Source organism: Struthio camelus, chromosome 31 (assembly GCF_040807025.1).
Source record: "Struthio camelus isolate bStrCam1 chromosome 31, bStrCam1.hap1, whole genome shotgun sequence".
In the NCBI taxonomy this organism is placed as follows: domain Eukaryota; kingdom Metazoa; phylum Chordata; class Aves; order Struthioniformes; family Struthionidae; genus Struthio; species Struthio camelus.
Genome location: NC_090972.1, coordinates 4,720,658 through 4,744,109, shown reverse-complemented (window position 1 = coordinate 4,744,109; position 23,452 = coordinate 4,720,658). Strand labels below are relative to the sequence as shown.

Genomic DNA, 23,452 nt, shown 5'->3' with positions numbered 1-23,452 from the left:
CACGATCCCCCATATCCCCCAGGGGAGAGCCCCCTCCTCACCCCCCTGCCACGATCCCCCATATCCCCCAGGGGAGAGCCCCCTCCTCACCCCCCTGCCACGATCCCCCATATCCTGCGAGGGGACACCCCGTGGCCCCCATGGAGATCCCTGTCCTCTGCTCCCCTGCCCAGCCCCATATCCCCCATGGAGATCCCCTTCCTCACCCCCCTGCCCAGCCCCATATCCCCCGGGAGACCCCCTCCTCTGCCCCCCCACTCCCAGCCTCTCCACATCCCCGTGGGTAACCTTCCCTCCTCCCCCGGTTTTGCCTCCGCGCCCCCCACCCCAGAAGCGCTGGGACAACCCCCATCCCGGCACCCGCGTGGCAGCGGCAACCCCGGAGCGGGGCGTCCCCGGCAGAGCCGGTCCCCGCGTGTTTGGGGTCTCCCCGGCTGCAGAGACCCGCCTGCCCCCCTCGCCGCCCGCGGCCCAGACCGGCTTTCGCTGCGGCCCTGGCCTCGGCCGCAGCTCCCCAGGGCCTGACCGAGGCGCTCGCCCTTGGCCGTCCCCCATCGCTGGTGCCAGCGAGAGCGGGGCGGCCTCGCGGGGGGAAGCCGGTGCCTTGCCCGGCCTCAGTTTCCCCTCATGCAATGTAAGAGGAGCTCTGCCCTTCCTCCGAGCGCACCCAGGATTTCTCACCATAACCTTGAAATAACCTTGCCTGGAGGGCTACCTAGCCCCAAACACTCGGAGCAGGTACTAGCTTAGAGAGTTATGCATCAGCAGCCAGGCACTTGAGCCGGGTCCTGAAGGGGGGGGATATTAAGGCCAGGTAAGGGCCAGGTGCCCCCCATCAGGTCGTCTGAGGGTAGCGTGGGTATAAAAGGAGGATTAGCTGCTGGGGAACAGCTATGAGGGAGCATGTGGGGAGCCTGAGCTGTGGGAATGGTCCCTGTTTTGGTATAAATCACTGTTCCTGTTTCTTTAGATTGGCAGAACATCATTTCCCCCCTAAATAGCTTTTAGTGTGAAAGAGGAGCGCGTCCTGGATTGGTGCGTGGGACCCGGTCGGTCTGAAGTAAGTAACGTCCCTTGGGAAGGGTACTGGTTCAGCAAGGGGCTGGGGCGCCAGCTCCCAAAACTGCCGTAGTTTATTTAAGGGGAGCCTGGTGGAAAGCTTGTCGAGGCTGGGCTGTCGCAGGGGGCTCTGCCTACCCATGTCAGACCTCCTTTGGAGGTGCGGGACCTCCATTAAACACCTGGTGGTAAGGGGGAATGGGGGCTTTCTCCCTAAAGCAAGGAGGTATGTGCCTGAAAACGCAGAGAGGTGACATCCAAGGGGCTCAGAGGAAGCTTTTCCCTTGTGCTCCAACTTCAACAGCTGTTAGTCTTGCTTGTGGGGTGGTCCTATATAGCAGCAGTATCCTGTTACAAATAAGAGTTTTGCATTTAAAATGCTAAATGGAAAAAGCCTTCAGAAATGACCCAAAAAACCTTCCTCCTCCCTAGTTAGCAGGGTGCCGGTGGGGACTCTGGCCGGGGCCAGGCGCAGACCCGGCGCGCACCGTGCCGAGGCGTCCCGCACCTTTCCCGGCGGTGCCGGGTGAGCCCCGGCCGAGAGCCGCCCGGCTGATTCCCGCGCGTCTCCGCGAAAGCGGCCCCGTGCCTGCGCTCTGCGGCCCAATTCGGCCTCAGCTGCGTGGATGCGCCGTGCCCAGCGCGGCTGCGCCCGAGCCCGCTTCTGCGGGGCGCTCCGGCTGGGGCGGGCCGAGGGATGCTGCAGCCGCGGACGGAGAGCCCGGCCCTGCTGCGGGCACGCTGCCGGCAGCCCTGCCCTGGAGCCCCTCTTTGCCCGGGGTGGGCTGGCGGGGGCACGGATGTCCTGCCGATGCACGTGTCGGAGCAGCCGGCAGCTCATCCCGGCCCTCCTGGGGCGGGGGGGAACCGCACAACTGTGCGATGAGCTTGTTTCCAGCGTTAACTAGCTGGATGAAGGATGAGCGCTTAGAGAAATTGAGCCGTGCGACAGCCTGGCTTGGATCGAGCTCCAGCTTTCCCTCCTCTGGGCTCTTGCAGAACAAGTCTCTCCCAGAGCTGTGTCACCTCTGCGAGCAGAGCCTGAAGCGGTCTGGCCTGCTCGCAGCTGATCCGTGTGCCCCTCCATCTGCTCTTCCTCCAGAAATAAGGCAAGGGTTTTCTCAGAAATCTGCCGCTGGAAATCTGGTAACAGGCTTGCTTAATGCAGCAAGGGATTTAATTAGTTTTTCCCAGAGAGAAGGAGAGGAAGGGGAAATAGTGAGCAGCTGCTGGCATCTCCGTCTGCAGCCTCCCGTGCTGCCCCTCCCTCCTCATCGCTGGGGACTGAAAGCTGTGCTTGTGGCTTGGTGCATCTGCAGAAAGCGGTGCCAACAAATCCAACCTGTCTCCTCTGCTTCGTTGCCTCTTCTTTCCTCTCCTCCTCTAGGAACAGAGTGTTCCTTGCTCCGGTGGGGCAGCTCTCTTGTGTCCAAGCGAAATGGCTGAGCCCAGATTATGGTAACGCGAGCGGGTTCGAATAACCCGCTTCCGTGGAGCGCAAACGGGCTCCCTCAGGTGAGCGGGGAAACGGATCTCCCCTGCCTCCGGCCCGCCGCAGCCATCCGGCTCCACGCGCGTGGCCGGAGAGGGGCCCTGCCCCGCGGGAGGGAGCAGGGCAGCGCCGGCCAGCTCGCCGGGCACCCTCGGGTCTGACCTTGGCTAGCGAGCGACGGGCAGCCTGCCAGAGCCCCCGGGACGCGCGGGTGGCGGCTCTGCCGGGGGCGAAACCGGACCGAGGATTGATCCCGCCGCTGCTGTAAATGGCTGGGACGGGGGGCTGCTGCCTGGAGGAGGCCGCAGCTCCCCTGGCTGGATGGGGGCTCTGGGGGCCGTAAACGACACGGCGTTGAGTCCGAACGGCTCTTATTTCTCCGCAGAGGGATGATGGTGCAGTTTCAGCGAGGCTGCCTGATCTCTCCAGCGAGAGGAGAGCCTTGTGGGTGCAGCCGGGCTGGCACCAGGGCATATGGTGCCGTTCGCAGCCCTGGGACAAAGGCCTCGTGGTTTGGGGATGAGTCCAGCTTGCAGCCTGTGGTGTACGAAATGGAGCTGGAGGAGGAATGGTTCTCTGGGCATCCCTGTTTCCCCCCCCCCCCCCCCCCAATTCCTTATGGCTAGGATATATAGCCAAGATGTGTCCAAAATTTGCAGCATCCCTCCCTGGCCCACCTGACATGGTGGAGAGCCAGCATCTGCAACGGGTGCAGCCTTGCTGGCTTCGGAAGAGCGCCCACGGCCTGGGATGCGGCTGCGACCGGGCTGTAGAGCTGGGTAGCCAGGATGGCAGCCCCTCACCCCCAGGAATGGGGCTGCATCCCTGTCCGACGCCGCGCAGACCTCCTCGCGGGCTGGCTGGGATGGCTCCGGCCGAGCCCAGCGCTGAAGTGACCAGCAACGTGACAGACCCTGTCTTGTCCTTCCCTTCCGCAGCTGGAAGATGAACACGGTGCACGACGCGCGGACCGAGGCGCGGGAGCGGCCGAACCGGCGGACGGTGGACCAGCTGAGCCCGGAGCTCCGCGTGGAGAAGTACATCCTGCTGAGCATGGATGGGAAGCTGCTGGGACCGGAGCTGAGCCGGATCCGGAGCGGTAGGGCCGCGAGGTGCTTGGAGGAGGGAGGATTGCCCTTAGAAAGAGGGATACACCCTGCTAGTGTCCAGCTGGTTCTCACTGAATCCCTGCTGGTCTGTGCTGGGGAAGGTAACAGGGGCAGATAGCCCTCCCAATCCAGCCTGGAGGAGGTGCCGGCCCGCTGGACTCAGCTTTCTCAGGGTGTTCTGGTCCCACCTGGATTTCGGAGGCCTCTATTGCTGGTCCTGGCATCCTGAAATCCAGGTGCTGGGGCTCAGCTGCTGCCCTGGGGATGCCCAAAGGCATTTGCAGTGTGGAAAGGGGTTTTTCTGCTCCCCAAGTCTGACATGAGCATCAAGACGCACAGCAAGACGCAGTGGGGTGGAGGCTCACGGTGCCTTTGCCCTCCCTGCCGCAGAGATGGCCCTGCCCCTGGAGCGCCTGGATGCTGACCTGCCCCAGGACCTGCCCGCGGGCTACCTCTGGCGCCAGCGCCGCTCGCTGCCCACCTTCCCCCTCGCCCCGGGGAGCGGCCCCCAGAGCCCCGCGGACCTCAGGTACATGGCGCCAGGACGGAGAGCGCCGGTGCTCCCCGCCGGCTCGTGCCGGGGGCCACCTCGGCCAACTGCGCCGCCGTCTGCCGCGCTGCCTCCTGCGAGGGCTTGGAGCCTCCTGGCACTGGGACTCGTCGTAACCTATGCCCGATGCCCCGTTCGCGGTGGGGCAGGCGAGGGGTGCTCAGCCCATCCTTCTTTTCCAGGAGAAGCTCGGACCTGCTCTGCGCCGGCCAGTTCCCCGCAGGGCTCAGCGACCTGGTGACGGGCATGCAGGCCCCTGCCTCGCCGTGCCCCCGGAGCCGTGGCAGCCCGCGGGCCCGTCCCCGCTCCTCCCTGGCAGCGCAGGCCTCCCGCGGACCTCCCGCCACGGCGGAGGATGCTGCGGGGAAGGAAGGTGGCAGGGAGTGAGGGGCGTCCGAGCCCTCGGGCCAGCTGTCCCCAGCGGGTGCTGGTAAGGAGGTGCCGTGGCGGGGCTGTGATGGGAGGATGGTGCAAAATAAAGACTCTGAATGTGACCCCAGGCTGGTGTGTTGGTGCCAGAGAGGACTCTGAGCGTGGCCCGAGGTGGCTGCGCTGGGGGGTGACGGTCCCCAGGGGAGGGGGGTTCCCCTGGCCCCAGTGCAGCCTCCGGCCCTCGCCTCGGAGACATGCGGTAGCAAGACATGGGCTTCTACACGGGGACGTACGGTAGGGGATCTCCAAACGTCATTGGGCTGTGCCCGGGAAGGGAGAAAGCGGCAGAGCATCAATGGGGCTCGTGATTGACGGCTGGCTGGCGAATCATGAGCGGCTTTTCGTCAGGGAGTACCCGCCCTGGGTTGGTCAGTCTGGTAGACTGGCAGAGGAGCTGTCCAATGACAAGGGCGTATGGGAGGGGTGAACAAGCTAGTTTCCTTCGGGAAGCGATTCGCTAGCTTCCCGGAGTGGCAGTCCTCTCTACCAATAGAATGGCAGGAACAAAGTCTTGGGGCGGGAGCTGCCGCTGTGCCGTCTCAGCTGACAGGCCAGCTCCACCTCCCATTGGCTGGTAGGAACGAGCGACGCGTTGGGAAACCAATGAAAAGGGAGAGGTGGGGCGTGGCGACCCGCTCCCGCCTTCCCTCTTGAGTGACAGCGAAGAGCTCCGCTCCGCTCGGCCGGCTGCTCTGACTGACGGCTCAGGCTCCCAATGGCGGCGCCGGCTGAGGGGCGCGGGGCGGGCCCGGCTGAGCGGCGCCTCCGGGGGTGTCGCCAGTGCCGGATGAGGAGACTCGGAGGGGAAGTTTGGTCGCCGCCGCCGCCGCGGACTGTGTAAGGAGGAGCCGCCGCCGCCGCCGGGAGAGCGGGGCCCTCCGCGCCGCCATGGGGAACCGGGGCATGGAGGAGCTGATCCCGCTGGTGAACAAGCTGCAGGACGCGTTCAGCTCCATCGGGCAGAGCTGCCACCTCGACCTGCCGCAGATCGCCGTGGTGGGCGGGCAGAGCGCGGGCAAGAGCTCCGTGCTCGAGAACTTCGTGGGCCGGTGAGTCCCGCCGCGCCGCGCCGGGGAGGGGCGGGCGCCGCGTACGCAAACTGCGTAGCCGCCCGCCCGCCCGCCGCCGCCGCGCGGCGCAGCTGGCGTAAGCGCGCTTGGTGAATCCCGCCTGCGTAAGGCGGCTCGAGGCGGGCGGGGGCGCGAGCGCCGCCGTAGCAGCCCCCCCTCCCCCCCCCGCCCCGTGCCCGGCCACCGCTACGCAAACTGCGGATCATCCCGGCAGCCCGGCCCTGTGCTACGCACTTGGCGTAAGGCGCGGCCCAGGGGAGCGGGTCACAGGCCGGCCCTTACGCCAGCGGCGCAGGCGGGGGCTCGGGCCGTGGCGGGCGCGCGCGGCGCTGGCGCAGGGGAGCTCTGTGAATAGCGGGGGGCTCCGCCAGTCCCGGGCCTCTGTCGCCGTCGCCTGCCCGGTGCGGCCCGGCCCGGGCCCGGGAGCAGAGCGGAGCGGGGTCCCCGGGCTGGGGATGCGCGGTAACACCGGGGGGAGGTGCAGGGGTGTGGAGGGGCTGCGCTGGGCCCCGCCCGGGGACCAGGACCCCCCCAAAACACACACAACAGGCCCTACCTGGACCCCCCCCCCACTAGGCCCAGGACTCCCCACTAGGCCCTGCCTGGTGCCCCCCCCACAGGGCCCTGCCTAGGCCCCCGGGACCCTCACCAGCCCCTGCTGACTCAGTAGCCGTGCGTCCCCCCCCCCCCCCCCCCAACCCCGTCCGCCTCCCTGAGGCCTGGGGCAGCCCGTCCCCGGAGCTCAGCAGCGCGGGATGCCGCGAGCGCGGCCGCCGCAGCCTTCCCGCCGAGCGGTGCCAGGGCCTCGCCGGCTCGTCCTGACGGCCGTCAGCATCCTTGAGTTCCTGCGCGGGTGCCCGGAAGGCGCTCCAGAAACGCTGGGCTGACCTGCGGAGTGCAAATGTGTAAAGCGGAGACAGGGGAAGCCCAGGCTTGATCAGAAACAACCGGCACGGCATCCCGTTGCGATGCTTGACAAGAGACCTGACAGCGTTAGAGCATGGTCTTGCTCCGGTTTATAATTTTCAACATGACTGTGTTAACTTACAAAGGTTAATGCTGAGTTGCATCCTAAAGACGCTTCTGTTTCCACTCTGATAGCCTTAGGCCTGGAGTCATCGCTGCACCTGGGTTTGGGCGGCTTTCGTGTTTGGTGCCGTTCAGCTGTGTGCCCTTGTGATAGGGCTGAGCTCTCTGCCAGGCCTCTCCCAGGAGCGGAGGGGTGTCAGGACCCTGCTGTAGAGCCGGTCGGAATTGGCAGGATAAGGGATTGACACGCGGCCTGGGATGCGCTAGGGTGGGGAGGAGAGCGTGGCTGTCGAGATAACGTGGGGGAGCCGAACGCTCCTGATTTTATATTGCGCTAAGGCTGTGGGGTTTAAAAATCTTTCCGTGTGCTTCATATGACCCTGCTGACTCTTTCAAAATCCGTGGTAGCTGCTAACAACTTCCGCTTCTGAATCGAAGCGCTGAGAGCGGAGGGTAGAAGTCAGTCCTTCGGCCTTCTCCACCTTTTGTCTCTGCCGTTCTGGGGATGGCGGCGCCGGTCCTGCAATTCATAGCGCAGCGCAGGGCTGAGAGCTGGCGGCACTCAATGCTGCTCCGTTCCTGCGTGCACTTGTTCCACGCTCGGGGTAAAGGATGTTGCTTGACCCCTTCTGCTTTGTTCCTGTGCTCCGCTTTGGCTTGATCTAGGCTTGCAAGCTCGCTGTAGCGCGGGCTGCTTCTCGCCGTGCCTAAAAAATTCATTGCACAACGGGGCTCCAGTCGAGGCTGGGGCGGATGCCGTAATAGCAACAATAGCAGATTTCCGGTGATGTCATTTCATCCTGACACTGGCCGGCAGGAGCGTGCACGGATCTGCTTCTCCGTTGACAACACAACAGCGACTCGGCCCTGCTCTGCCGTCGGGTCTGACGTAACGGGATACCGTCCTATTTCCACACAGCCGACCAAGTGTCTTTTCCAGCGCTTTAGATTTGTTGGCTTCGTGGTCGCTGTGGCTTCCTTTATCGGTAGAGAAGGGATCTTTTGAAAGGCCTGCGTGAGTTTTCTCCACTGTTGTGCTTTCCGCAGTTCAAATTTCGGCTTACTTAACATTTTCCTAGAGGTGAGGTCAGGATCCGGAGCCTGCTCTGTGATGCATCACCTGACACAATTTGCCTTTTCTTTTATACTCACAGGGGTTTAATTCATAGCATGGATTTGCAGCCTGCAAAGCAATTGAGGATGCCTTTTGAGCCCGTTGTTGTTCGTGTGGGAGGGAGAGGAGGAGTCAGCTGGACCAGGGCAGGTCTAACTTTGCCAGACTAAACTTGCATCTGGGCCGATGAGTTCTGCCAAGTCTCTTTGCAGTTGGGGTTGAAACGGTCAAGTTGTTACCCCTCATAAATAGCTGCCAGTGGAAGTTTTGGCAGCCTCTAATTATGGTGCTGCTGGAAAACCAGCCTAGTAATTAAAAACCTTTGTTTCAGAGCATTTAAGTCTTTGTCAGAAGGCTTTCACTAAGGGGTTAACCGCACTCCACAGACTCCCTTTTCAAAAAGGGTCTGAACGGGAAGGCTTTCCGTGGGACTTGATCTGTGTGATTTTCTCTGTAACCTGGAATATTTCACTTATGTCTCACGGCACTAACTTTGTTCTGCCTTGATGCACTTGGGTTAATAATCAGGTAACTACGTATGCAGTAAATTCTGCCTTTGCTTGGTGTCCCTGCGTTTTCAGCAGTCTTGAACAATCAGCTCGGTCGTCGTCATTGTGTGGTGATAATACCCGCGTGTTAGCATCTGCTTCTCTCGCTCTTTTCTAGCACTGTTCTCTATACGCACCTACTGAAGTGTTTGGGAATAAAATAACGAGGAATACAGATTATAGTTACACACTCTATTATAACAGCTGTGCGCAAAAATTCAGCACGAAGAAGGATTAATAGGCCTGAATTGGCAAACCTGTTGGTAAGATTGCAAATGGTTGAGAGCAGGGACCATCTGCTTATCTGCGCGCAGCACTTGACCCCGTTGGGGTGCCGGCCACGCGCGGTCCCGCATCTCACCCTCGCAGCTGGGTGACGGCTCGACAGCTTTTACTCCGCGCCTGATGGGGGAACGCATCGAGTGTTTCTCATGGATGTACGGCTGGATGTTGACTGGTTTCGTTTGCTGGGCTAGTCTTGTCCTTGAGGCTATTGCAACTGTCAAAATAAACCAGCCGTGCTGCATGAAACTTGCTCTAGATAGCAAGCTAAATACAGCAGGCTTCCGCACGCTGCAAACAGGGCGCTTTGACCGCTTCGGGACAAGCTTCGTTTTATCCACGAGAGGTTTTTTCATGAAGCCGAAGGGGCCGCTTTTAAATGTATGTCTGTATAAATGCATAAACACAGACTGACGTGCCCTTAGCGTTAGGAAGGGAGCAGTACTTAACCAAGGCGGTCTCTGAAACTAATTGTTGCTCTTTGACTAGTGCGTGGTATTTTTAGTACACAAAATGTGATAGAAACGGGAAAACTTCCTGTAAACAGCCTGTAAGGTGTAACCCTCCGTTGGGAAGTTTACAGTAGCAGTGCGATGCAGGTGGTAGAGAAGACCTGTTGGTGATGTGCTCAGTGTCCATGTTTCTCCAAGTTGAAGATGAATAAACAACCCAGAAGAAACAGCTGGATTTTTGAGCTTTTTTGATCTTTCTACCTGCTCTGATTTCCTCCTACCGGAAGTCCCGCTGTGGTGGCTGTCACTGCACTTGAGCTCAAGCTTTGCAAGGGGATGCGAGGAGGCCTTCCACTTCAGTTAATGGTGTTTCCTTCTGAGGAAGCTTCCTGTGAACTTCTGAAAGATTCCTTCCTTTGTGGGGCTGGGGAGGCTGCTGACAGCTGGGTAGAAACAGGAGGTGGATTTTTTTTTTTTGCTTTTTTTTTTTTTTTTGCTGATAACCACCCTTTTGCACTAGTTTAATCTTTATTCTCGGCTTCTTGTTTCTGACCTGGTAAGAAGTCGGAAGGGCTGCTAGATGCCAACATAGGAAGCCGACTCAAGCAGCACTTCACAGCCAGCATCCTGTCTCCAGAAGCAAGCCGTGCCAGATTCGCCGGTGACGTATCTGAGGCCTGCTGCATCTCGTAGCCAAGCCTCGGTTAGCAGGAGGGTAGGTCTGGGGTGGTGTTAAGGAGCAGGCGTTTGGCTGAGCAGTAACGTGGAAGAGGGGATTTCGGCTCTGTTCCGTGTGACCCCCTCACATCCCGGCCTTAGTCTTGTCGTAGGGAGCCCTGGGGAGATCCGCTGCTCCCTCTTCAGAAAAGTAATTTTAGCTGATTGAGTTAAGGGTGGTGATTGGTGAATGCAGCTGAGTGTTGACACTGGATAAGGAGTCAATGGGAGGTTTACATCCTTTCTCCAGAAGGCCCAGGTCAGGTATTTTTCAACTGTTTGAAGAAAGCTTCAGTTGAAATTAACGGACCTTAGTACTGGGACGTTATGACCACGCATACGGTGGTCCCTTCCGGGGCCTAAGTGTACGTGAGAAGGGTTACGAGCCCTGTTCAGACAAGGAAGGGACTTGCTCTGGAGCATACAAAAAGCCTGTGGAGGAGCCAGGAACTGAGTTCAGCTGCCTAAAGTCCACTAAATCTTCTCTGAATTGGATGCTGGACTGAAACGTGTTCGGGGGGGAAGGAATCTGTCTTGCCTTTACATCTGTTTCAGCAGGCATCAACATAATAGTTGGTCTTGATGACTACTGTATGCTTTGTCAGGGGTCTGAAGCGACTTGCTTTTCTCCTCTCTTTTTATTGGGGAAAGCACAAAAGGAAATCTAAAATACTGCATTAAAATTACATTACTGGCTGTATTAAAAGTCATTCTGTTGATGTCCTGATGAAACGTGCATTGACTACCCCATCTTTGGAGCCCTTGTAATGCCAGTACAAGTGTGCTAAATGCTCCGAGTCTCCCCTGGCCCTGCTCTGGCTCTCGGAGCGGCGCGCTGACAAACGGCAGCGTCCAAGACATCGCCGAGCTACATAAAACCCAGCCATTGACTGTGGTGGGCCCGTGGCTGCCGGGCCCGGGGATCACAACGGAGTCATTGTGATCTGCCCGGTTGGGAGGCTCTCCCTTTGACAACGTATTTGAGGGACCAAATGTCAATGGGGCATTATAGTCACTCGTAGTGTGTTATCAATACCCCGAGCGGTTGGAAATAAGACTTGGACTAACCTGGAAGGCTGCAATGGTGAGTTCTTGGTGGCTGAAGGTATCTGAACCCCGGTGAAATGCAGCAAGGGTCAAGCACTGAAGGGACCGTGCTCCCGATCTTTTACCTGCGTCGTGCACAGTCCCTTCTCCTGGTGCGAGGCTGAAACGGGAGCTGTGAAGGGCCTCAGAGACCCCCAAAGGGAGACAAAATGCAGCGTTTGCACTGAGCATCAAGAACAGAAGGTGGCGAGATGAGAATTTTGGGCTGATGCTAATGCAGTGTCCAAGCTTCTTAGAGGGAAAATGTATCCTACAGGGTAGGAAAGAGATGAGAGCGACCTGTTTTTATGTCTTTTGCCAGGTCACGGCTCGCAACAAATGTTCTCCAGATCTGGTTTGACTCAGTTGCCTAAATGGAATTGGCCACACTTAGTTTAGGATTCTGGAAGGCAGCTCTGTGCGTATAAATCATGGCTTTGACTAAGTGGGTTCAAGAGGTTTTTATAGTAGTGATAGCCATAGGAATGGTAATTTAATTGCTAGGCGTTGCTTCAGAAATGGGTGGAGGAAACTGAACTTTATCAGCAGGCAGAGCTGGTTGAAAATAGAGCAAAAGAAAGGAAAGATTTAAAAAGTAAAGAGCCCTTGTTCCTACAAGTGCTTGCTGTATTTTGGGCGAGCTAGCACTCTGATATCTTTTGGGATGTTTCTTTCTCCACCCTTCCACGTTGGGACAACCTGCAAATCTCAAAGCTCTTCAGGCGTTAGTGAAATGGAGCTCCCTCGTTCAGGGCCAGGACGCCCGGCGGGAACTGCCCGGCCCTCTGCCAGCGGCCCCTTTCCCCTTGGGTCAAGCGAGGTGCTTTTTTGGTGAAAACAGACTCCTTGGCAAGGGGCTTTGGGGGCCGCGGAGCGACCGTCCAGCGCCACGCGAGCGCAGGGCAGGACGTGTCCCCTCCCGGGTATCGAGGAGGAGCAGCCGTGGGGTCACTGGTGAAGAACCTGTCAAGATAAACAGCGTGCCAGGGAGGCTAAAACCTGACACCGGAGAGGGGCTGGGGCAGGGGGACGCACGGCCAAAAGCCTGACGGGCGCGGGCTGCTGCAGCGAGGAGTCCGCGGGGCAGCGCGCGGGAGAGCTCGCGGCTGGAGAGCCAGCTCTCAAGTGTCTTTGACATTGAAGATGTTGCAATAATGGGAATTGTTAAGTGTACTTGCTTCAGAAACAAACATTTGTCCTTTTACTCTGTCTTAGCAAACTAGAGAGAATTTCCTGGTACTGGGGGCAAATACAAAGCAGAGATAGAGGAGCCCTGAATCATCAGGTGAATGGGAAAATCCGGCTTTGATATTGACATTTCAAACAGCCCTTTGACTTCCCTCCTCGACAATTGCGTCTCTCAGATGCGTCATTCCAGTTACGGCACTGTTCACGCGCCAGCCGCATACCTCTGAGCAACGTCACGCTGGTTGAAAAATGCAGAGAGGACCGTCTGGCGGGCCCCCGTTTCTCCCCCGTGTATCGTGCAGTCCGCGTTTTCTCGCGGAGCAGGCGGCTCCTGCTGATGCCGGACACGAGATACGCGTGCCTGAATGGGACCGAACGCGGCAGTGCCCTTCGGTTGTAAAACACCCCCTTGCTGCCGGATACCGCGCCGGGCGGCCTGGCTCCGCGGCTACACAAAGGTCGGCCCACATCTCCCTGCAGCGTGGGCGTCGCTCTGTCCTGCAGGATGAAGCGAGCCCTTGTTCGGCGGCACGCTGCAGCTTCGCGTCGAAATGGCAGGTCACGCCGCGTTCTTGCGCGTGACCGCGCCGCGCTCGCCCCGACCCCGGACGTATTGGCGGACCAGTTTGTGCCGTACGGCCTGATTCCTTCTGCGTTGTGAAATTAGCCCGCCCCGAGGATCCGGGAACTGGGCTTTTTTAATCTAGCCAGGGCCCCGGAGCGGCAGGCTGCTGCGAGGGTGATCTCGCTTCCCTTCCTCCGAGGGGAGAAGCTCATTAGCCGTTTGCAAGGTGCATCGGGTCAGATGTGGTGGAGGGCTAAGCCGCGCGGTCTGGGGAAGATAACTCCGGGCGCTAATGGCCTCTCCCTCACTTCGCTGTTCGCACATAACGCGGCATTGTTAGGAGTTACCCATTCACCAAGCGGGCACGGGTCTCTTCAGCCCACGAGAGCAAGGTCCGCACGGCAGCGGCTCGGAAACCGCACGGGTGAGAGGAGCGGAGCCTGCGCAGACGGCAGTGAGCCTCGAGGGCACGTTTCACCTCACCCCAGGCGCAAGAAACGCTTTGGTGGTGTCGATCTAGAAGAGACACTTGCCCACCTTGGTGCTCTGGGCGGGTGGGATCTCGGAGAGGGAGGTGGGAGGATTTTATGACTCTCACATTGGTTATTTAAAAGAGAAGAAACCACCACCACGTTCCGAGCTGCAAAATAGGGCTTGTGTGGCATCATAGTGAAACTGCAGATCCTTAACCACACCGGGGAGCAAATGGCACTGAAACAAAGTTGAGCATGAGAGAAAATAAGTCCTGACGCTCCTGCTATCATCAAGCAGACACCCGTGAAGACTTCCTTTTCCTACTGGATCCCACCGGCTGCGGCCACCTGCAGAACCTGCAGTCCTGGTTGTGCAGGAAGTTGTTCCTGACGAGTGATCAGTGATAAAAGTTAATTTTTATTTCGAGGCTCTGTCCTTGAGGCTGCCTCCCGTATGGGGCTGTCCCACGACTGACCGCAGAGCTGTGGGGCCCGGCTGCCTGCCAACGCAGCCCGCGTCCGTCCGATCCGGCCAGCTGGAGCACGGGCAGCGACGAAAGCGCTGCGGCGGGGTGCTGGCTGCTGCGTGCGGGGGTCCCGGCCGCGCTGCGTGCGCCCTGCTGCCGGTTCACCTCTGCCCATGCCCGTGATGCCCAGGTGAAAGCTAACTCGTGCGCTGGAGTTGTACGTCCTTGCTGCGGGGTGTGCTTTGTGCGCTACGAAAGGCCTCAAGAGCCTGTCAGCCATACAGCGCTCCGATGCACGGAGCATCCTCGGGAGAGCGGGGCATGCCCAGCCTCTCGCCTGCTTAGCGAGCAGCCCCATCGCTTCGTCCCTTTCTCAGGGGCGCGTGCTGCAAGCGGCGGCGTCGCTGATGCCTCCCTGAACGGAGCTCGGGGATCTCTGTTTGCTCGCTAATCTCACCGGTGAAACATTCAGGTGATGGGCGAGCGCAGCGGCCGGCCGGGTTCGTCACGCTGACGTAGCGCAGCGACTGTTCCAGCACACGCAGTGCCGCTGTAAGTCACAGGCGTGGCCCCGCTGCCAGCTGCACTTGCAGATGCTCACGTGTCGGCTTAAGGACAGCTGAACTCCCACGCGGGGCTTGGGAGCACCATAAGGAAGTAGGTGAATTCTTGGCATAGTCTTTCCTTCTCTAAATAAGGTGATTTCTTGGCACTGGCATCTCAAGGTCAGCGTTTTCTCAAGTGTGGCACGTCACGTTCAAGTGCAGGTGACAGTGCCTGGCATGCCCGTGATACGGATCTCGTTCCCTCGTGCTCATCTGTTCAGGGCTCGGCTGGTGAGCCGGGGCGTTCTGGGACGCGGTCTCTTCTTCTGGGTTTGCGCAGTGCCTGAGCATGCCGTTAATGGAAGCTATACGTTCACGGAAAGCTGCTCTGGCCTCTTCCAAGGAGCTCTTATCGCTTCCATTGCAAAGCACAAGCAAAACCAGAAACGGGGACAAAGAGAGCTGCTCAGCAAACCTGCTTTTGAGTCTGGTTCCCATTGCCCTTGGCGTCGGATAAGAGCTGTAGCCGTTCAGCGAGCGATAATAGCCCCAGACAAAGCCGCCTGGCTAGGATGTCACGGCAGCGCCGTTTCCAGGCAGAGGCATCCACCGCACGGGTCACGCACAGTGGCTCTGCGTACTCAAATTTACACCCTGAGAAGGGGGCAGGAAGAGTAACTCGCTCAGAGACTTATGCTGTTGGAGGAATATTGTCAGTTCTTTGCCGTGTCTTGCTGTTAAAAGCAGATGGTGTGAAACAGCAAAGATGTATGGTTTCAAAGGACGGAGAGAAGGTGACATTTTTCTCCCTCTCTCCTCCTGTTGAGGTGTGTTTTACTTCTCTTTTCTCTGGGTTAGCAGGGTATAGAAATCTGGTAGACACTTAACTTGCTTGTCGACAGCTGGAAAAACCTTTCCAAATTCCTGCGCGCTCAGTCTTGAGAGCAGTCACTTGCAGGTGGTTTATGGTGAAGGGGGTTGTAAGGACACAGGAGCTGCTCTGCTCTGGTGTCCGTACTCCTTGGGTCTGATTTTAGAGACTGGTGTTTTATGTGCCCGTGCTGCTTCCTTCAGTCCAGGCTGGGGAGGCGCTCCTCGAAGGGTGCCGTGGTCTGACCTCGGAGGTGTCCGTGTAGGTGCGCAGCGGAGGCCCTGGTCCCTCACCTTTCCTTCGTGAGGAAAGATAGCCAGGGGATGGAAGGATGGCCTTGTGACCGAGACGCATCCTGGGAGAGCGGCATTCCTGCCGTGCCACGAGTGTCTGTGATCGTGGACAAATCATTTGCCTCTCTCCTAGCTGTGGATGCAGAGGAGGAACCAGTTCTGCATAGGACCGAGGTGTGTTCAAGGCCCTGCGCAGCCGTCTCCCAGTGCCTGTGGTTTAGATATTGGTGTGATTGACTCGGTATTAACTGCTTGCTTATTTAGCCGCATGAGTAAACGTGTGTCTCTTTTGATTCCTTGCAGGGACTTCCTTCCCCGAGGCTCTGGAATTGTCACTCGGCGGCCTCTCATCCTTCAGCTCATCTTCTCCAAGACAGGTACGGTCTAGCTAGTCCAGCCAAGAGCAGCTGTCCAGCTCCCTGTTTGGAGGCGGCAGAGATTTGTTGCTGCGTTGAAAGTCTTGGCTGGCAAATACTGCTCCGTATACCCTCTAGACTGGAACTACTGCTGGCGTTTGGATGCTTGTCTGTGTTTGAGTCTCTTGCAGATTTGTCATTCAACGAGCTTATGAATGTTTAGGTAACAGTTCTGGTTCTTTTGAATGTTCCTAGAACAGGGTTTTGACTGCTGGAAAGCAAACGTGCTCTTCAGGATGAAAGCCACCCTGGAAGTGGCAAATGAGATAGGAGGCTTGTTTTCTGTAATTTGGCACTAATGCTGTCATTTCAGTGTACGTCTAATTGAGAGCATATGCCAGCAGTGTGGTTTGCTGGGTGGGAGCCCTCAGCGCTGAAGAGATTTGCCATAGCAGCGTGCTGCTTTCACTGCACATGTTATATCTCCCAAATGGCATTTTTTGAGGAACGTTTTGAATACGTGCTGTCCCTTACACTGCGAATTTATGGTCTGGTATGCAGGATACCTCTATAGATGATTCTGATGGTCCTTTCTTCCCCAAAATGTGTTAAATCCTGAGTCAGACTACAGTACCTTTTTAAAAAAAAACAACAACAAAAGTTAGCCCTCTTTAGATGCGTTGTATTAGCACAAAGGAGAGAAGGGGTATCTATGAAACCGCAGTGGAAATGGGAGAAGAGCATTAGCTGAAACACTGGTGCTTTTAAGTCCTTCCTTTTGTTCCCCTCCAGTAGAAAATTCCTGATCTCCTGAAGGTGTAATTATTCTGACTACAAGGGAGACTTGGTCTGTGCATAAACATTTATAGCTCTGACAGTTGCTAATAAAAGCATGCCTGGCTACTTACTTCCCTATTGCTCTGTGACTCAGTTCCGTTTTGCAGCGTGATATGGAACAGTTGTGAAATTGGCCTTTGCACTGGTTCACCTGCCTTCACACCCCACAAGCAGCACCAAGGAGCTGATAGCAAACCACAACAACAACCCACCTTAAAAACATCGGGAAACTGATCTCTGATGGCGATTTCTTTTATTACCTTTCTCTGAAGGAAACGTGTATGATTTGCTCAAGCGATCCTCTTCCTCAGAGGCTTGGGTGTCCTATTGCTTGTGCATCTGTGTGGGCAAATCAGTGCTGTTGCTCTGCTGTTCAAAACCACAGCTGAGTAGTCTGTGCAGTTGCTCTTTGCAGCCTCCTTTTACATTCATTCAGGGGGGCTGTTTTTTAAATAAGTTGTTGTTTCTAGTATCCAGAACCTGTGAAGAGATTGCAAAAGGACAGATGTAGCCCTCAAAGGATAAGATGTCAACAGGTGCTTAAACTGGTAGGAGTAGAAAGGTGACAGCAGGATTGGCATTTCCCCCCTCGTCCCACCCAGGCATTGGTGTTGTTCAAGAAAGGAAGTGAGTAGCACCACCCTTACAGACCTCCTCTCCCTGAGGCAAGCAGTGGTCACAAATCTATTAAAATCCTTTCAGAGGGGCAGATTTGGAACTGTTTCAAATAGCTAAGGAGTGTTTGTCCAGCTGATGGTAGAGGAAGCACTGTATCTCTTATCCCTCACCTCTCTGCCGAGTTTTCCAAGTCCCCTCAAAGCTTCTCTTGAACTAGCAGGTCACGAGACCCTTTCAGAAAATCTCAGATAGCTAATAGCGTCCTGTCAGACTGGGAAACCAAGCTGTACTGCGATGTCCTTTACTTCCCACTCATGAGGGCAGCACCGTTGACTTAGTTGCAAATCAACAGGCCTGAAGAGTAAAATGAAGTAGATGCTGCAGCCTCTCCTGACAAAAGGGCTGATTCAGTTGAAGATCAGATGTGAAGGCCTTGAATCAGCTCTGTTATTTTGAGCGTAAATGCTTTCCTTGGCTTCTGGTACAGGTTGGATCCAGGCCCTTCGGCACCTTGCAGAAACCATTGTGAGCAGATGGGTGATTCAGAGAGACAGGGCTCCCTGCTCAGGCTTCCCTGACTTGTAGCGCGGCCCAGAAGCAGCAGCTGCTTTTCAGACCGGTTCTGTTCCAAGGCATCTTCTCGCCGAAGAGCCCGGGCTGAGTTAATGTTTATCTCCTGGCACAGTTGCTTGGGCTTGGAGGGGAATTACTGAGTGCCTGGGGTCAGACCCCTCTCTGCACAGCTAGTGCCTGCAGCTCTGCTGGGCTTGTTGGCTCCAGGGCAGAGTGAAATGGAGTGATAAATCTTGGGAGTAAATGAGTAAATAAAGCAGAGCTGTCGGCACAGGTGGAGGGGAGCTGTAGTTCCTTATTGGCAGGGGGCTGGGGAGAGACTCCTCTCCGACGGGGCGGTCGTGCCCCGGTCACGCCTCAGAGAGGGGACGATGTGAGGCCGAGAGCCCAGGTCTCCAGCACCTGCATGTCTCTGAGAGCCAGCTGGAGCCCTGCTGCCAGCACAACGGTGCTGCCAGTGCCGGGGGGTTGCTGCTCTGCCTCCCAGGCACACCAGCACTCAGAGCATCTTGGCAGCTGAAGACTCGGACCTTTCTTCAGCATTCGGAGTCCCAGCAATAAAACATTTAAAAGCAATCAGCAGGGACTGAAAGGCAAACAGGCCTGGATGAAAACAAACACAGCCATTCTGATGTTGAGGTTCACTAGCTGGAGCCAGCATAGGCTGGTTGCCAGCATCTCACCCGAGGGCAGTTTCTTTTTGGCAAGGAAAGTGTGACTTGAAGTCCACATCAAAGCAGCTGCTGCCAGTGCAGAGGCAGCAGGCAAAGTGTCAGCTTGCTCAGCCTGAGTCTGCTGGCCTCCATTGTCCCGTTCTTCCCTCCTCAGCCAGAGGAAGCTGCTAGGCCAAGTTTGTTTGGGGCTGCTGCCAGTCAGGAGGCTGAACAGGACCAGGTTAATCTCTGGGCAAGCCCATGGTGCCTCTCTGGGGCACTGTTTCTGCGTGGCTGCTGGGGCAGGTTCTAGCTGGCTGGTCTGGTGTTGCACAGGAATGAATGTCTGGCTCTGCTTCATGGTGTAGAGAATTCTAAAAACAGTTGACTCTTGGCATGTGTCTTACTGGGCTGGGCTTGAGATAGGAGCCAAATTCTCTATTCAGTTTGTGTGTGTGTGTGTGTTTGGGGGGGGTTATGTCTTCCAGAATATGCTGAGTTTTTGCACTGCAAATCCAAAAAGTTCACGGATTTTGACGAGGTGCGGCAAGAGATCGAAGCAGAAACGGACAGAGTCACAGGCACAAACAAAGGCATCTCTCCTGTCCCCATCAACCTTCGTGTCTATTCGCCACACGGTGAGTGAGGTGTTTTTCTGCCCTAGGGCTCCGCATACCAGCTGTAGTATTTGTTAATATACTTAGTGAAAAAAGAAAAGCTGGCATTTGCATGCGTAACAGCTACGGGTTTTACCCTGGTCCGCGTCCTAACATGCAAAAAGTGTCCCCAGGCTGATGTAAGATAGGCTAGATGCACGTAATGGCCGTGTGGCCACCACCTGAGCAAATACAGCAGTAACTCTTCCTTCAGAGGGACTTGTAAGGGCTACAGAGGCATGGATCCACGAGCAGATCTGAAGAGAGTCAACTGCAGGACCGACAGCTGTAATTCCCTTTGCTCCCAGCTCCAGACCTCTGACCCCAAACACATGTGGTCTCTGTCCTTTCAGTGTTGAACCTGACTCTGATTGACCTCCCGGGTATCACCAAAGTGCCAGTGGGGGACCAACCACAAGATATTGAGTACCAGATCAAAGACATGATCATGCAGTTCATCAGTAGGGAGAGCAGCTTGATCCTTGCTGTGACGCCAGCCAACATGGATCTGGCCAACTCAGATGCGCTCAAGATGGCAAAAGAAGTCGATCCTCAAGGTAAGACAGACACATCCTCCTGCCTGTCTCTGTCCGCTCTGAGCCCTGCAGCAGCGTGGTGGCTCCTGGGTTTGAGTGGCCCAGGTATCGAGTCATAAAATCTTCAACTGCTGTCACAAGAGAGTGTCAGAAACCAGTTGCACCATTTTGGAACCAAAGGGGGTTCTCCTCTCTCCTTCTCTCGCGGAGGACTCTTGGTCCTCTGATGGTTGAGAAAGTGTCGACAGTTCCAGTCCTCGCTGGCGAGTTCATACTCATTTTGGTTACACACCTGCATGCCTCTCTTCGATGTATTCTGTGAAATAAAATTGATTGTTTGCTTGTTTATGTGGCTGCCTCAGGCTTGCGGACGATTGGAGTGATCACCAAGTTAGATCTGATGGATGAAGGCACAGATGCCAGAGATGTGCTGGAGAACAAGCTGCTTCCTTTACGAAGAGGTATAACGAACTTTGAAGGCTTTGTGTCACCCTGTATCCTCCCTCCCCACGGCCTTGCTGCACCCTCGTCTTTCAGGCAGAGAGGGTGGTGTTTCAGAGCGAGTCGAAGGGCAACTCCTGGGCAGTCTGTTGTCTCTGAACGAGGTCTGCTGGGGAGCCCAGTCCCTTCTTGCTGAAGATGTTGCCCTCTGCTTGAGGAAAGCCAAGTCGCTATGGATTGCAATGCAGAGAATCGCAGAGCCCTGCTCAGACAGCTCTTGGCTGGGTCTGTTCGTAGCAAGAGCCAATGTGTCCTGTTGCAGGCTACATCGGTGTCGTTAACCGGAGCCAGAAGGACATTGATGGTAAGAAGGACATTAGGGCGGCGCTGGCAGCGGAGCGGAAGTTCTTCCTTTCTCACCCGGCTTACAGACACATGGCAGACCGGATGGGCACCCCACATTTGCAGAAGGTCCTTAACCAGGTAGGCCAAACTGCAGGCACTGTGTCAAGGCGCTGCACTTGGTTCGCTGGCGGTTTAGTGTTGCACTAGAGGGAGAGCTTTTCTGGACTGCTGTAGCAGTCCCTGCCATGGGCGAGTTTCTGCTTCTCTCATATTTGTGGAGAGAAAAAGCTGCTCTTCCTGAATGTTTGTTGCTGGTAGTGTTTATCGCTGATGCTGATGGGAGAGGGGAATTCCTGCAGTCAGTCTGCAGGCAGGTGGACTGCTGCGCTCATTTTCCCAATTCTTCTGTAGCAACTGACCAACCACATTCGGGAGACACTGCCTTCACTGCGCAGCAAGCTTCAGAGTCAGCTGCTGTCCCTGGAGAAGGAAGTTGAGGAGTACAAGAATTTCCGCCCTGATGATCCCACGCGAAAAACCAAAGCTTTGTTACAGTAGGTCTCTCCCACTCGCTGCTTCATTCCTGGTACCTCACCTGGCAAAGGAGGCTTAAAGCTGCTGGCACAGAGCTTCAAAGTTACTTTGATCTTCCTGAAAGGCTCATTGGTCTCAGCTAGTGGCTCCTTCCAAGGAGATGCCCAATGCCCAGAATAATCCTGTCATTAGGAACGAGTGGTGCTAGTGGAAGGCCTTGCCAATTCTAACAGCACTAAGCTGGCACCTAGAAGAGATTCTGTGCCCTCCAGCACCAATCTGACAGGCTGCTGGGAAGGACAAGGAAAGCCTGTCCCAGAAATGCCTGGTGAGCTTCTCTGCAGGCAAGAATTAGTGACTCATGCTTACTGAGCTGTGTGTGCATAACCTGCTTGTTTTAAGGCAAACAGACTGCACATTTGGTCTCAGGTTAAAAAAGGTGGCTTGTGTCCCTCCTTGGCCTGCCTGTGTGCTCTTTGGACTACAGCAAAAGGGAGATTCTGCTTCTGTGACTTCCGCAGAGGGAATTTGGATAATTTTTACATGGTCCTGACAAGCTGAAGCCCGACGTGGCTGAACTGGTGGCATGTTGCTGACTGTAGTAGACAGCCTGGATGGCTGTCCATTTTGTCATCTGTTGTAATCAGCTGCTACCCGTTTAATCCTGCTGCTTCTCCACAGAATGGTCCAGCAGTTTGGTGTAGACTTTGAGAAGCGGATTGAAGGTTCAGGAGACCAGGTGGACACACTGGAACTCTCCGGGGGTGCCCGAATCAATCGCATTTTCCATGAGAGGTTTCCTTTTGAGCTAGTCAAGGTAAAGCTGGCCTGGGGACATGTGTTGCGTTTGGTAGGCTCTCTGTCTCCGCACAAAGCAGAATGTGATTGGTTTCCCACCTGCTGTGATTAGAAGGGGCATCTTTGCTGTATGTGCTTATTTCCTAAACCAGCAGAAGTTCCCGACCTGACCCCAGGGATGAGCTGAAGTCCCTCTCGCCCAGCCGTGCACTGTGACGTGCAGGCGGAGCTGAAGCCTTTCCCTTCTCCGCCTTCAGAGGTGCTTGCAGAAGGAAGAGATGAGCATCAGTTCTCTGTTTTAGTAGACAAAGCAGACTGTCGTTTCTGGGTGATGACACCCGATCTCTAGCTTAAGCACTGGGCCTGCAAGAAGGGTGTTTTAGAGCAGGGAGCAGAATGCCAAAACGGGAACTTGTCTGCCTATGGAGTACTAGCAAGATATGTCAGAATTTGAGATGATTAAACCACAGACGTAGGGAGTGAGCCAATCTCTCTGGGACAGAGAGCAGCCCCTCTTAACCGGACTGTAAAGTGCCTAATGGGCTGATGGCGGTAACTGTTTCAGACTGGCATCTGTCTGCCTCGTGATGGTGTAAGAGCATGGCTGAAGTGGGAGCCTGATAGCACACCTACGTTGTTATTAGAAGTTGCTTGCTGTAAAATCTGATTGCGGCTTTCTTCCCTGTTTAGATGGAGTTTGACGAGAAGGATTTGAGACGAGAAATAAGCTATGCAATTAAAAACATCCATGGTGTGAGGCAAGTATCGGAGCAGTGCAGCAGCAGATCCTGTTTTCCTTAGGGTAGATCAGTAAGCCAGATCCACGTGGTACGTGTGATCGGAATATTCCTGCCGAGCGAGAGACGATCTGTGTTACTGTCAGTTCATTGTCCAGTGTCTTGTGGAGACCAGCGTTTGCTGAGAACGGAAGTTCCTTGCTGGACCCTTTTAGAAGGGATTAAAGGGGTAACTTAACCATCCTGCTGATTTTGCTTTGTGTAGTCTCCCCCCATGTCGCTTCAGCGTTGCGTTTGCAGCCTCAGTTAGCAGAGGCAGACGAGCCCTGCTCCTGTAGGACCCAGAGACAGCTGGAACGCAGTTGCTGCTTAGTGCTGATCTGAAAAGGTTCCCCTTGTGCCGTCAGTTCAGACACTAAGATAGTCCTTCTCTTGCCTCTTTAATTTCCTCAAGTGGGGGAAGAAATGACCTAGAGAGAAACTTAGGGAACATGAGTTAAAATCCCCAGCTAAAAGAATAAGGATCCAGGCTCTGGCTGTAGGTGCGTGCACTCGGACCAGAGTTGTCTCATCTGGAAATAGCGCATCTTATGTGGAAGCTGCTCAGCCCGTACAGTGCACAACCGTTGCATGCCTGGGGCCTGACAGCCCTGAATTAGGGACGTGGGAGAGGATTTGCATTAGATACGAGTCCTCTCCTCAGCATGCCTGCTCTCCTTTGGCCTGATGTCATGATGGGGAAAGAGAAATCTAGTGTTTCTTTTCTTTGCCTGTATGCTCTCCCCAGGAGTCACTTGACCTGCTCTCGGTGTATCCCTTTTCCCTCAATGCTGCAGAAAAGGCTGCTTCCCATCTGCTTACGGTGTCAGTGCACCTGGTACTTTGGGCTCTTGCTCCTGTTCATGGAGGGAGCAGCACCCTAATTTGAGGTGTTCCCACCCCGCGGCTGGAGAGAGCAGGGCACACAGCGGTGAAAGGGGCAGGTGGAAGTGTCAGCCCCCGTCCCCTCTGCCGTACTGTGGAAGC

General features: G+C 56.1%; 2 protein-coding genes across 9 annotated transcripts in view; both read left to right on the top strand.

The window, feature by feature from the left end:
• Positions 1-970: 970 nt before the first annotated feature.
• LOC138063082 (uncharacterized) lies at positions 971-4,704 on the top strand. 3 transcript variants are annotated; one of them, XM_068922926.1, is made up of 5 exons: positions 971-1,060; positions 2,059-2,168; positions 3,490-3,650; positions 4,051-4,189; positions 4,393-4,704. In XM_068922926.1, the coding sequence occupies exons 3-5, from the start codon at positions 3,497-3,499 to the stop codon at positions 4,595-4,597; spliced, it is 498 nt and encodes a 165-aa protein (XP_068779027.1). In that variant the 5' UTR covers positions 971-1,060; positions 2,059-2,168; positions 3,490-3,496; the 3' UTR covers positions 4,598-4,704. The 3 variants fall into 3 exon arrangements, with proteins under 3 accessions (XP_068779027.1, XP_068779024.1, XP_068779026.1); XM_068922923.1 differs by lacking the exon at positions 971-1,060 and having other exon boundaries at positions 1,852-2,168; XM_068922925.1 differs by lacking the exons at positions 971-1,060; positions 2,059-2,168 and adding an exon at positions 2,284-2,574.
• A 610-nt stretch (positions 4,705-5,314) lies between these two features.
• Positions 5,315-23,452, top strand: part of DNM2 (dynamin 2) — a 43,211-nt gene continuing 25,073 nt past the window's right edge. For 5 of the 6 annotated variants that reach the window (XM_068922903.1, XM_068922902.1, XM_068922901.1 and 2 more), the window contains exons 1-9: positions 5,387-5,691; positions 15,646-15,719; positions 18,868-19,017; positions 19,389-19,592; positions 19,934-20,032; positions 20,335-20,495; positions 20,769-20,911; positions 21,573-21,708; positions 22,380-22,447. In XM_068922903.1, the coding sequence (XP_068779004.1) occupies positions 5,531-5,691; positions 15,646-15,719; positions 18,868-19,017; positions 19,389-19,592; positions 19,934-20,032; positions 20,335-20,495; positions 20,769-20,911; positions 21,573-21,708; positions 22,380-22,447 (1,196 nt within the window). In that variant the 5' untranslated portion in view covers positions 5,387-5,530. Of the gene's footprint in view, positions 5,692-15,645; positions 15,720-18,867; positions 19,018-19,388; positions 19,593-19,933; positions 20,033-20,334; positions 20,496-20,768; positions 20,912-21,572; positions 21,709-22,379; positions 22,448-23,452 lie in introns of all 6 variants that reach the window. The other variant, XM_068922900.1, reaches the window with a different exon arrangement.

Bases quoted from the DNA above. Each gene is read 5' to 3' on its own strand.
- LOC138063082 (XM_068922923.1), top strand. From the start codon at position 1,942: ATGAGCTTGTTTCCAGCGTTAACTAGCTGGATGAAGGATGAGCGCTTA. The intron at 2,169-3,489 runs GCAAGGGTTTTC...TCCCTTCCGCAG, and splicing joins GCTCTTCCTCCAGAAATAAG to CTGGAAGATGAACACGGTGC. The intron at 4,190-4,392 runs GTACATGGCGCC...CTTCTTTTCCAG, and splicing joins CAGAGCCCCGCGGACCTCAG to GAGAAGCTCGGACCTGCTCT.